This window comes from Uloborus diversus, chromosome 7 (assembly GCF_026930045.1).
Source record: "Uloborus diversus isolate 005 chromosome 7, Udiv.v.3.1, whole genome shotgun sequence".
Taxonomy (NCBI): domain Eukaryota; kingdom Metazoa; phylum Arthropoda; class Arachnida; order Araneae; family Uloboridae; genus Uloborus; species Uloborus diversus.
In genome coordinates, this window is record NC_072737.1 from 129999276 (window position 1) to 130013279 (window position 14004).

General features: G+C 35.2%; 1 protein-coding gene across 1 annotated transcript in view; it reads left to right on the forward strand.

Moving 5' to 3' along the window:
* LOC129225892 (beta,beta-carotene 15,15'-dioxygenase-like) overlaps positions 1-14004 on the forward strand; it is a 52628-nt gene that overhangs the window by 14361 nt on the left and 24263 nt on the right. The window contains exon 2 of the mRNA XM_054860422.1: positions 10852-10988. Within this exon, the coding sequence (XP_054716397.1) occupies positions 10852-10988 (137 nt within the window). The remainder of the gene's footprint in view (positions 1-10851; positions 10989-14004) is intronic.

Genomic DNA, 14004 nt, shown 5'->3' on the forward strand with positions numbered 1-14004 from the left:
TATAATCTTGCTCTAAACAACACAGATGTTTCATGCATAAGGGATTAAGCACAACCCAAAATGTGACCTTCTTGAAAAAAACATTCCGAAAATACTTGAAAATGCAAATGCGACACTTTTGCTCTCTAACGGCGAAATATTAAGTTATAGAAATGCGGGTCTTTCAGACATAGGCTACTCATTCATGGCAGTTCAAAAAAAAAAAAAAAAAGGCATAACTCAAAATCGCTAATTTTTTGAGGTACAAGCGTCCCTCGTGTAACACGGTACTTGTAAAACATGGTTTCGATATTACACAGTACGAATCTTGAATTTAATGCTTCATGTTTTGATACAGCATAAATGTTATATTTAAAAAAGATAGAATTTCTTGTTTAATGCATTCTGTCAATTTTTGGTAATAACTCGAATTCTTTACTTTGGTTTTATGAAACTTGGTTTCGATACAACACGGTACACTGTTTCGATACAACACGATAAATATTGACATGATTTTTACTAAATACATGATTAATTAGTGTAAAAAAGTTGTTTAAAAAAAGTCTTGTATAACACGGTTTCGGTACTACACGGAACGAATCATACAGGCTTCCCTCGTATAACACTGTTAACATTTTTTACAGGAGTGAGCGATATGCGGCAATTAAAAATACTTCAATCTGTTCAATTATTCTACGCAACTCATTTTCCATAACGTCTCAACACGGGGCAGTATTAAACTGAGTATGGATTGAATGTTTCACAGTGAAACCTGTAAAGTTGACCACCTGTCAAGCCGCTTTTGTCAGGCACGGAATTGTTGTCCACCTGTCTAAGTTGACCACTAAAGCATTTCATCACAAGTGCTCAACTTATATACAGTTTTTACTGTATGCCGAAAGAACTACAGAATGAGCATGGTGACCATGCTTTATCAGTAGATATACGGAAAAGCGTAGTTAACATTTCGATGCACCATTAGCAAATCCAAAAGTTCCCCTTTTGTGAGGGAGTGGGTGGTGGACAATAACGAGCCAGAATCATTTTTTCTGGAAGAGGAATAGCACATCTTACGTGCATATATATATGTATATATTGCCATACTGGGATAGGCGATATAGCAAAAAACAATGGCTCTGTGGTGCGAGGGATTTAACCTTTAAATCTATGTGCCAATGTGAAAAACAATAATGCAACACTTTATTAAGGTAAATTTTGAAGAGAAACATTCAAATTTTTACTGTAAATGCGATACATTAGTAACTGGGCGGTTTTCAAAATGGGGGAGAATTTTTGTCTTTAAACGTTCGAAATAATTTCGCAGTTTCTGGAATTTAAAATTTAGATATGTATGATTAGTTTTTACTCGTGACTTGAACCAAAGACATTGCTCACTTTAGTTAAAAACACTTTAAAACAACAAATTAATGTTTGAGATATCATTAGCATGATTGTTGACAAGAGTGCGAAAAATCCAAATTTTGCAAACAAAGTGAAAACACATCAAAGAATTGGATAATATTTTCCTCAAAAAAAGAAACTACTAATGAAATTGTTAGTCCCGGCTACTGACGATTAAAAAGTTTCTCCAGTTTTGCCCATTTCCTTACGCTACTTATGCAGTGTCAATGTCTGTTGTGTTAATTACTTTCCAATTAAGATTCATACTTTAAGTTCCGGTAGCGATTACAAAAACAGACTTTCGATTGAAGTGAAGTTGACCTCTGGAATAAGTTCGCTTTCATTTCCTGGTCCACTTTTTCAGAAGTAAACAGGCTGTCATTAACAAGCAAGTATTTTTTTCATATTAGCAATGAAGAGGTCGTCAAGCTTTCGGGGGAGGGGAGAATGAACACAAATTCCAGAATTTATGGAATTGGAACAAGAGTTGGGAGGAGGGACGAAACCCGAAATGTCCAATTTGCCGTTTCTGCGTTACACAGAATGTCAACAAATGTTTAATGAAACCATTATGTAAAACAGTATGAGTGTACCTAACAAATTCCAACCATATTGGCTTGTTTTGGAAAACTGAACAGGTTTTTGGCGCATTAATGAAACAATACGCCACTCTTGATACATTGAAACTGGTTTAAGTCACTGCGTGCTTGTTAGCTTCTTATTGCATTCAAAGTTTTCTAGATATTTCGCAATGGTTTATAATAATTCATGTAATATTTGAAGCCTCCCGTTCAAGATGGAGGCAGCTCCATATTTTAAAAGCTTGCAGAAATCACAAGTACGTTTTCAAAAGTTTTTTAAAAGGATTTTGTTTAAAATTTAAGAATGTTAGTGTTTGCCTCTATGAAACCAATTACAAGAATATTTTAAAGTATATAATGCAACCCATGTATAATTTTTTTGTGTTTGAGCTGTATCGTTCTGACTCCAAACATCTAAAACGAATACATTTTATGTTTTTAAAAATTTTCGAAAATGTATCTTCCTAATAAGAAAATAATGCAGATCTTTTGATAAAAAGTTACTTTGGTTTCAGAATTATTGGTGGTTTATTGAAGAGTTTAGCGGTGTTCTTCTGCGTCGTACTGTTAGGCTTCTTACATAATAATAAAAAAAATGTTTATATATATATTATATCAATAAAACACAAAGGTGGCAAAAATGGAGCTGACTTCTTCGTACCCCGAGGTCTTCATTTGTTTCATTGATTATAACAAAATATCGATAGTTTTTTCTGGTTTTATTATGATTCTATCTTGCCTTAACTCATTTGTTATTCAGGGATGTATTGGGGCCAGAATAAACCGGAACACCGTTCCAGCACATTATTGCTAGTTTTACTCTGTTCAAATATGAAATCTTCCTAAAGACATTTAAAATAAATAGAAACACCTTTTCAAACCATATTATAAACAACGTTGTTTAGAAATGCTTAAACCGAATTTGTTTACGGAGAAAAATAGAATGTCTTACTTAGCCGCTTATCCATTTTTTAGCATGACGTCATTTTTCATTTCAATATTCTTTAGTCAAAATAATGAGCATTATTTTGATGTATAAATGTTCAAAGAAAAAAAATATTGAAATTTCACACAATTTTGTGTGTAAGATTTAAACCTCTTATGACCCCCCCCCCCCTCTCAAACGATAGCTGATCAAAGCATGCCAACAACGACTGTTTAATTTATGCACCCCACCCCCTTCCATTCCTGCGTTCCAGTGAGGAAAAAAATCTCGACAGCACATGATATCTTATATAAATCTTAATAACTGGAACAATCTTACTTATGTTTCATTTGCAATTAAAACCACAAAGCTCTGTCTGGGGGGAAAAAAAACCCCGGAAAGACGCGGTCGCACGTCGGAAAAAGAGAGCAGAGCTGATATTCTGTTGCATCATGTTTGGAAAGAGTCCAACAATTATTCATATGGCTTCTCTGTCAGATTTAATCCCTAGTCTTTCAAATGTTTTCGCTATTGATTTTGTTCACATGACTATTCATGAATGAACATTGAGATGATGAAATAAGTCAGCGATTCTCAACCGGCGGACCGGTACCGGTCCGCAGAAACATTTGACCGGTCCTCAGGTAATTTTACTTCTAAACTTAAAAAAAAATCTACCAAAAAAAGTGAAAACACCATGTTAATCCTATACTATATCTTTTACGTGAATTTTATGAATATTTTTAGTAGTTCTCTGATTTTTTAACAATGCTTATTTTTTTATGTATAATGGGGTTGTTTCCATCAAAGGTACTAATTTTAGTCACTGAAGTTGATAGAATGGAAAAAAAAAAAAGAACATGGAGCATTTTCCAAACGTTTAATTTTTAGTTTAATGTCCAATTTTTGAAAAAATGGCGTTGGTCTTTCTGACGTCACAGCCGATTCACTTTGGCGCCTACTCCTCTGGTGCGGTTGAATGCTTAAGCTTGCTGTCTACAGCGGTTGCCACGACACGATAATTCAAAACCGAATTAAATGTTGTCCTCCATGCTTGCTATCAACCATATCGTTGCCAGTACATGTGAGTAAAGAAGCAAATTAAACATTCCGCTCTGCGCTAATTGCATCAGTGAATGGCATTTCATCACTTGCGATGTCATAGCCAAAAGCGTAAAAAATGAAATTGAATCTGCGAAGCGATTAAAATAATTGCTAAAAAATATTAAAATTTGTCAAATTATTAAAAGAAAAGTCCTATGTTTTTAAGCATGCTCTTTCAGAAAAAAAGTGGTTTTTAAATTTCGGAAGAGACACCATTACCAGGGCCGCAGAGAGCCAAGACGGGCCCCTTGTCAGTTATATCGCCGGACCCCTCGCGAACCCTCTCGGAAAAAAGGGGGGAAAAGGAGAAAAAACGGGAGAGACAAAAAAAGTGTAACTATTTAAACAGTAAATAACAAAATAGTAAATTTCGCTTAATCTTTACGTTTTTTTCTTATTCGGAGTCCCCCCCCCCCCTTAATTTTTTTTCTTTTCTTTCTTTTTTCGCGACAGTATTGCCGTGCCCCCCCCCCCCCCCAAGGCCCGGACCCCTGGTTTGACTTAGGCTGGCATGGCCTCTCAACGGGGCCTGCCCATTACATTGCCATAATTACTTATTTTATTCTTAACATTCAAATATTTTGTAACTGTACTTTAACAACAAGAAATGTTTTATTTATTTTATGCAGTTACTATTAATTTGTAAAAAAAAAAAACCCTCAGCCGATCCCAAAATTTTATTTCAAATGTTTAACGGTCCCCGAGAGGAAAGTTTTTTTTCCCGCAAACAAAAAAGAGGAAGGGAAAAACCTGACCGGTTTGAAAAAAAAATCATGTTTTAGCTGTCTACGTGAGTTTTTTTACACACACTAAAAAAAAAAAAATCACTGGTCCAAAAGTTAAAGCTTTTGCCGGTCCACGGGTCAAAGGTTGAGAAAAGCTAAAATAATCAATTTTTGGAGTTCAGTGATGGGAGAAGCAGAGGGTTCTCTTGAGTAATTCATATACAGCCGAATATTCGTGAGTGAAAGTAAATATTCTTGAATTTCGCAGTTGCGAAGTGCAATTCTCAAAAGAAGTCCATTGTGCTGTATTCAATGAATTTAAACATGGTTGAATGTACACATAGAATTTCGTCAATCCGACCCCCGTTTATCCGAATCTCTTTTTTATCCGGATCAAATATGCAGAATTAAAAAAATTAAATTACAAGAACGGAACTATAAATACGCCGAAAATTTGCATTTAATGTTGATTAAATGCACAACTCCTGCATAGAACGTACAATAAAGTATAATACTAATCTAAAGCAAAATATGGCGTTGGAGCGTCAATCCGACACTACTGCAACTGAACTATCACGGGACGCGGGAGAGTCTCGTCCCGCCAAGGAAACCTAACATCAGCAGCCAATTAAAGCAAATCCACCGCCAAAGACGAAAGAAAATAAAAGCGATCAAGAACAAGTTCACACGACAGAACAAGTTGGGGTTTTTGGGCTTTTCACCCCTTTGTATCTCAGCCCCATGAAGACTCCCCGGAGTTGAATTTTGGTATATTCAATCTCTAGTGGCCCCTGACGAAGGAAAACCAAAATACAATCCCCTGGACCATCAGGGGGAGGAGGTATTAAAGTTATAAAATCGCTGTTCAAAAAAGCTTTCGCTTTCTTTGACAGGGCTACAGCCCAGACGAAATAATAGATCCTTTAAATTGTCTTATCTGGTTTGGCGGGAAGCATTTTTACTCACCAAGCAACCACCTCAACTAGAAAAGCTTCCCGCCAAACAAAATATACAATTTAAAGGATCTATCCATATTTTTGAGGAGTTGAAGGTGGGAGGAGGATCTAACTGAAATAGGTGTGATGAAAGAAGAGAACAGGGAGGATGATAGTTTGGCAGATACTTGGCGGGCAAACTAGATATCATGACTTTTTAAGGCTGAGGTTTTTTTTTTTGGTTTAGGATGAGTGCTTTCTTTTTGTGGGGAAGAGTTAAAGGTTTTCTTGGCAGGGAAATTTTTACAACAGGTTTGGTTTTGCTGACTTTTGCTTTAGTGAGATAAATGATAAAGCATTTGAAAGTCCGATGTAGTTTTATTACAAAGCATTGTTCCTTGCAGGAATTAAAGAACGTCTGCTTACAAAGGGTAACACAAAATAACTTGGACACTACACATGATAAATCATAACTTTAATGCTAATGAAAATATTACGACCTAACTTCAAAATATGAGTACATTATTTCGTCTGCGCCGGGTTCGTTGACGCCGTTTAATTATGCAAGAAGGTCTCGGAGACAAGGTTCTGTACCATACCTCATTAAACTTTGGTATCCCTAAAGAAATCCTTATGCAAGGAATGGGATAAAATACCAGTAAGTGGGTTGCGGCGCATAGCCGAAAAATTTGTGACACGTTTAAAGTTTTTGTATTAAGGCTAAAGGCAGCCACTTTGTAAATACATTAGACGAAATAATATATTCATATTAATTTTAAAGTTTGATCTTAATATTTTCACTAGCACTAAAATTTCAATGTTTTATGTGTGTCCAAGTTAATTCTTGTCTTCCTGTATAATTAGTTTTGCTTATTTTCCAAATCATCCGAATTTTTTTGATCATCCGAATCGCCTTTGGAAACGCTTTAAATCCCGGGATTACAGGAAAAGCCTCAAAGTAAAACCCTGACTTTTATTTGTTTATAGTCGAGAAAAAAGTCAATAGATCCTAATGATTTTCTTCACGCTATAAATTATAATAAAAGCATGGTTACAGAAAGTTGAGATGAAGCACTGAATAATTTGAATAAAGGAAAGCCCTCGAAAAATGATTTTATGTCGAAATCGAAGGGTCATAATTAATAATTTTAAATTTATCTCCGCTAATTATCGGAGGATTATGTTAAATAGCCAAACATAGACTAGAAGATTGCGAATTCATCGATACCTGGTTCGATGGTCAGTTCACTATCGTTCGGGAGAAGTAATTTAGACCTAGGTACATACGCTCAGTTTTTAATTATATAAGATTAAACAAAAACATTATTTTTATAGACTATTTAAATTTTTGCAGATACAAAAAAAAGCAATCTACGGGTTTTAGTGGGAGCCGACGAGCAAGGGGCGGAGCCCCCTATTAAAATAAACAAATAGATAAAAAGTTTGCTTTTTTGTAATTCCACTAAGTTTTAGCGTAAAAAAAAATTAAAATACAAAAAGTTCAAATTACTGTATTTTTGAGATTTGTTTTAGAAAATACAGTATTGATAACTATAAGCATGTAAATTAGTCACTTTTTTTGATACAAAGATAATCGGCGTTTTCTTTTCTTAGTAAAAATTCAATAGTTAGCTGATAAGAACAAGTTTAACAATAGATATTCAATTCGTAGAAAAGTCAAATTATCGATATTCACATTGGCAAATATGCTTATTTTTTCATAAACTTTTAAAATATTAAATTTTCATATTTGACAGCAGGTTATCAAGTTTAACTAGGTAGAATACAGGAGAAATTATCAGTTTGCTTGCTGCAAGTTTATGGAAAACGGTACTTCACTGTTTTTTCACGGTTTTTTTCACTCATGTCGCCACCACTTCAGTGTTAATTTATAATTAATATATCATTTGGGGTGGGGACCCTAAATGTGCACGAACCTAACGTCATCACAGTTGGCTCCAAATTTCGTTTTTAGACATTTCTGAGGAAAGACCTTAAAGCCTTCTTTTTTCAGTGGCGAAAAGCTTAAAATGAGCAACAGTTACAAAAAAGATTTCGGGTGGGAAACCCCCCTCCGAACTCTCTTTTATGACGTTGTCCGTCAAACAACGGCTGAAGTCGCGTTTTTAGGACGTCATTTTCTAAAACTTTCCAAAGGAGACGGGGAAATTAACGATGGATCCAGAAATGTTTCAAAGTGGGTGCGGTTTTATTTTTGACTCACACCTTACTACGTATCTGATTTATACATGCTTGAAAGAGGGGGGAGGCCACCACAGCATTTTTATCTGAAGCAAAATAAAGTAAAAAAAATAAAATAGTGAAGGAGGTCCCTGGACATATTCCTTTCTTTTTCGTTTGAAAGAGGTATCCCAAAATTGAGTTTTTGGAACTTCAATTTCGTATAATTTCGTTGGGATGTTTTGAAATTCTCTCCTCCTAGCATCATTGAAGTTAGTATAAAATTGAATTTTATAGACTTCTGTTTCGAAAAATTACGAGAGGAAAGTCGCCGAACCCATTCTTTCCCCTAGAACAACCGGAGCTGTCTACAATTGCGTTTTTAAGACTTAAGTTTTGCTACGTGGCTATGAGAAGTCCCCCTCCCCTATTATCGCTGAAGATAGTCTAAAACTGCCTTTTTGAAACTTCAATGGCGAAAAGTTTCCGGGAGGAAGATTCAAACCACCTCCCTTTCCTTATTATGATTCCTTTATTATCCCTTTCCTTATTCCTTAATGTCATTAAAAACAACTTACACTAGCGTTTCAGGACTTCAATTGCCAAAAATTGCCGGTGCAAGGTCCTTCAAGGGAGAGGCGATCGCCCCCCCCCCCCCTCTCTTGCATCCATCCCTGCAGGAAAACTATCTGACAACATTTTTGTAGAAACTTATGCCGTCAAGGATAGCTTACAGTTGCGTTTTTTTAAAATTCGGCATCGGAAAATTTATAGAGAGCTTGCGTACGTTCCCTATTCCCTTTAACGTCATCACAGACTAAAATTTTCAAGTTTGAAAATATTTCGGAAAGAAAATCCAGTCTTTGTTGGAGTTAGAGGAGGCCCTTACACCACTATATACAGCCTACATTTACGTGCTTTTCAGTTTAGTTGAAAAGCTTTCGTGACAGTGCCGCTGAACCTTCCCCAATATCTTCACGTATCCAAGGATAACCTAAAATTTCTTTTTTAAGACTTAAATTTCGGAAAATTTTCTTGCGAACTCTCAATCCTCCTAACGTCACCAAAGAAAGCATAAAACGGATTTTAATTCTGGAAAAAAAATCTGGAGGGAGCTCAAAGCTTTTTTTCCATAAACCATTACCAAAAATTGCCTAAAATTCCGAACTTTGACTTAACTTTTGGAATTTTCCGGTGGAGCTCTGAATTTCTTTTTTTTCCTTCTGCAATAAGGAATTTTTTTTCATTATTAAAATCTTATTAAAACACTTTTGACTCTTTTTCCTATCAAAAGGGCGCAAGTTGAGGAACCGCCCCGGGCGACAGAAAGCGTAGCTACGCCACTGAATGTACGTAAAAAATGAAGTTTTTTCGAAGCTTTTTTAGTATAAAAATATTTATTTCCTTACGAAAAACGCACAAATCTACCGAGTAAAATTTGCATATATAAAACAAGTGTAAAACATATATAAAAATAAAAGTTTTTTCTTTTTTCATAGCTCATGTTGATCTCCGTAATTGGTTCAAAATCCGTAACATTGCGCCATATAACTGTATAGATTTTTAAATTGTATTGGAAAAAAAGAAAGTTATGTAATAGTAACTATCGCTGATAGGTAACAATAGTGGCATGTCTCAAGGGAGGGGGGAGAAGGAGTAAATGGCAAAATATAGGTTTTTTTCGTGATACTACTTTTAACTGGTACATTCTCCAATCGGTATGCTTCCCTAGGAAAGTAAACAGGAGTATCTGCAAATTTTTCATTTTTTTCCCTTGCATTTTTGTCATAAATTATACTTTAGCGTTACTGTTCAAACTTGTGTATTGGGTTTCTTCTGAAAATAAATCGCAAAAAGAACGTCAAATATTTTACTATAGTTGAGGGGAATCAAAACTGGTTTCTACAAATATCTCCTTCTTTTTGTTGATAAAGCGTGCCACTGATGCGCCACTATTCATCATATCGGGTTATACGAAACCACACACCTGAGTTATGTAAACTTTGTGCCAGTTAAAGGTGGATCCAGCTTCTGGTTTTGCAGGGATTCACTTCCAGAGAGGAAGGTGGGGGTCATAATTGTTATTTTTAGGCATAACTAGGGTGCTGGTGGGGGGGGGGGTATTTCTCGAAATGTCCCCAAAATGCAGTTGTAGGCCATCTTTGGTCATTTAAACTGGCATCAGGCACGGATCTAACGCAGGTCATGACACCATGTTCCCCCGTCTCTGACTACGCGTCTGGTGCTAGTAGTGTGGCAAGAAAGAACATTAACTTCAGGTTTTAAGTCATTAAATATTTTTGACAATATGCTTTTAATGCCACCTGTGAGCGATGTCATAGATAACGACTTTAAGATCACTCGGAAGAATTAGATGTTTCTAACTTTTGAAAAGTTATAAACTAAAAATTGACTGTGAATACAACGAAGCATACTCGCTGATTCTGAAGAATCTGATTTAATGGATTAACAGGCCATATTTGTCAGTAGATTCGAACCTCTGCCAGACACTCTAACCGCTCATTGAAGCCTTTATCAACCGATAGGAATGCTTTATTCGGCGATTCGAGTCAGTCTGGTGAATAAAGGCTGTACGAATCTTCTGGTATCAGCTTTCAACTTAGTTATATTGCTACAAGAGCCGGACCAAGAAAATTTCGGAAATACAACTATCATTGTCTGGGAGGGGGGAGAAAAGCAAAACAGTAGATCAAAAACAATGATTGTGTGCATTTGAAAATTTTTCATATCTATAAAGAGGATTGATTTAAGTACTTTTTGTTTCTTGTTGCATATTTTAAAGTGATTTACAATGAAGTAATTTCTTTTTCTGCCGGTCAGCAAATTCCATGTTTACTTAACGGTACCATCTTTCTGCTTCATATCTGAACTAAAAATTTAAAGACAATTCGAATGATATGTAACAATTCTTTATCATTGTTTCTTAAAACAACTATTAATGTAAAGAAAATTCTCCAATATCTTGATTGTAATATGTGTTTTTCCATCTTGAAATGCAGGTAGCTTTCCAGAATGGGTAGAAGGTCAGTTATTTCGACTTGGACCAGCAAAATGGGATTTGGATGACGGTTTTTCAATGAATCATTGGCTGGATGGATGTGCCTTGATGTACAAATTCACCATCAAAAAGGGTCATGTAAGTAAATGCACTTCTTATTGTGTTTATTAAATTCAGGCCATGTTTAAAACCCTCACTTTACCATAAACTATGCCATTAATATTTTGTAATACATATTACTTGACATTTAAGTGCCTCTGGGTCAGACTAGCGTAAATCCAAAACTGTCGATTTCAGGTTATTAGTGCATTGTATGTAGTTATTCCATAGCTATGCCTACGTAAACGCAGAAAAAAATGCCTTCATAATTTTTTTCTGGTGTTATAAGTGCGGTACCAACTTTTGTAAGCTCCAGTCAAAAGTTCTTGCGCCCAAGTAGTGCAGGTTAGAGTGCAGGTGTGACTTACGTTAGTCTGATTTTGAGGTATATATTTTATCTTTAGTGGTTTTATTTTGCTCCGAGTTTAATTTTATTTCGGATTTTGATATGCATGTATTATTTCTGCTTGTAATTACGCGATTCGTAACTTGACAGTTTTCATATACCAACATAAACGTAGAGTGGAACCAAATTATAATTAACTTAAACAGGTTGTAGGGATACATTTATCAACAAATGGAAATGAGTTCCTAAAAATGGTTCAGAAATTAAGTGGGGTATAGGGGTGTTTAGAATGATACACAAATTAAATTGCATAAAGGTTCTTCCACCGTGGAAGAATATTTGTTACATAAATTAATGCATTAGGGTCACTCTAAGAAACGAGGCAGAGACTATAAAACAAATTTTATTCGATATTCTTCAAAAATACTGACCGAAATTGTTTAAACACTTATTCCTCTGGAAATTAGTCGCAAAATTCAGTGTTCATAAGTCTTTTAGCAGCTGGAACAAATTACGCACGCACACCTTTACTTCATCCTCCGAATGAAATCGTTGTCTCTGAAGTGCCTTCTTGAGCTCCTCAAAGTGGTGGGATCATATGAAGGAATGAGAAGCAAAAGGATGTAAGTGGATATTTTCAACTTTTGAGCAAAATGTGTTTAAAGTTGTTGATCTAGGTAGGCTTCTATTGAAAAGTTTTGTTAAACCATGATGCGTAACAGAACCTACCAGGGCTACTATTACTGTCTCTTGCCCAAAGACAGAAGTTCACTTACCATTTGTACCGGTTATCTCCTAGTTTTTAATTTTGCCACTTACATCCCTTTGCTTCTCATTGTTTCATATGGGGATAGATCTTGACTATAAGGGGGTGGTGCAAGATTTCCCACTTAAATTTCCGCAAAAGTTCGTTTTTTGCACTGATTGTGTGTGGTTCCGGTAAACTTTCATGTACTGTCATCCTGTTGCATGATAACGCTAGACCACGGACAGGCAATGAAACTGAGGAACGTTTGCGGAAATTCAAGTGGGAGGTTTTGCAACCCCCCTCTTATAGTCCAAATATATCCTCATATTATCCCACATCTTTCAGGAGCTCAGGAAGGTACTTCGGGGACAACGATTTCATTCGGAGGATGAAGTAAAGGAGTGCGTGCGCAGTTGGTTTTAGCTGCAGCTGCCAAAAGACTTTTATGAGCACGGAATTTTGCGACTAATTTAACAGAGGGATAAGTGTTTAAATAAGTTCGGTCAGTACTTTTGAAGAATGTCGAATCAAGTCTGTTTTATAGCCTCTGCCTTGTTTTTATTGACTGACTTTCATAATATGATCTCTTAACAATTACTCAGATTCAGAACAATTAGTACCATTTCTTTATCAGAACATACGTATAAGATTTGTTTAGTATCAAAACCAGTTCAATTCACTTTTCTAAAATTTAATGGGACAGAGATTGAATTGCATATGTTTCTTGTCTAAAAACAAACAAACTTAAACAGATCAGATTGAGCTGTAAAAAAAAAAAAAGACAGCAGTTTTCAACCAATATTGGTATATTGCTGGATGTGTTCCAAATCGCGTTTTAGCATAATATCTACCGAGACGCACTAACTTACGGGAAAAAGCAACTAATGAAAATTCATGGATTACGCTGGTTTTGATGCAAAAGATTTCATGTCTCTCAGTTAGAATATATTTAACTGATCGCGTTATCAAAACAAATGAATGCCATGAAATGATTAGAATCACCAGAACGCTTTAGAACTTCAAATTTAGAAAAATTTAACCCTTCGACTGCTCAATTCTATTAAGTTAGAAATTGCGATTTGTATGATACAGCTTGTAACCAAGTTCAAGGAAAAGTTCTACTTTATTCTTCAAACCAATATCGAATTTCATTAAGATTTTTTCCAATTTTTTGAGTTACTAATAGCACACTTTCGGTGGAATAGTTTCTTTTGTAAGTTACGAAGTTATGTTTCAAAATGGACGAGCGATCAGTGTAAATACTTCATAAAATGCTTTACTGATATTTAAACTATGAAATGGCGGTGTAAAATTTCAAAATTACGACATGCACGTGGAAATGAGCAAATTTCATTACTTCTATGCTGCCTGTGGAAATTGCGGGATGAACAGCGAGAGGGTTCCAAGTAATAACAGTATATTTTTACTTGAAACATTGCGATTAGCAGTGGAGCCTTCAATTCCTTATGATCATTCCTTATTCATTTCTTTCATTTTCCACACGTTCTTTAGAGCTTTTTAGTTACATTTTAAATGTCTCAAGATCAGCTATTAATACCTCGACTTCGAGTTCAGTTATCAAGTTTCTTCTGTAATTTTTAAGGGTTCAAGTAAGTTTAAGAGCGATCCTGATATTCTAAAAAGTTTAATCAAAAGACTAAATTTTGCTCATTAAGTAACACTGCATCCAAATCTGCTCCATTATTTTTTTTTAAATTTCAATATTTATCCATTAACATTTTATTGAGAAAAATAGCGAAGTCTTAACAATATCATCTAAACTCGCTTTTAAAGTAAAATTTTCAACTTGTTCAATAATACCTTGTATTTGTTAGTCAGTAGAGTTGAAAACTATAAAAATCTGAACTTTCATAGAGGCTGCTAATAATTTTATCTTTAAATTGCTATTGTATCTATAACACGCACATTATTTAAGAACTACTTAAAGTCGAGAGGTCACT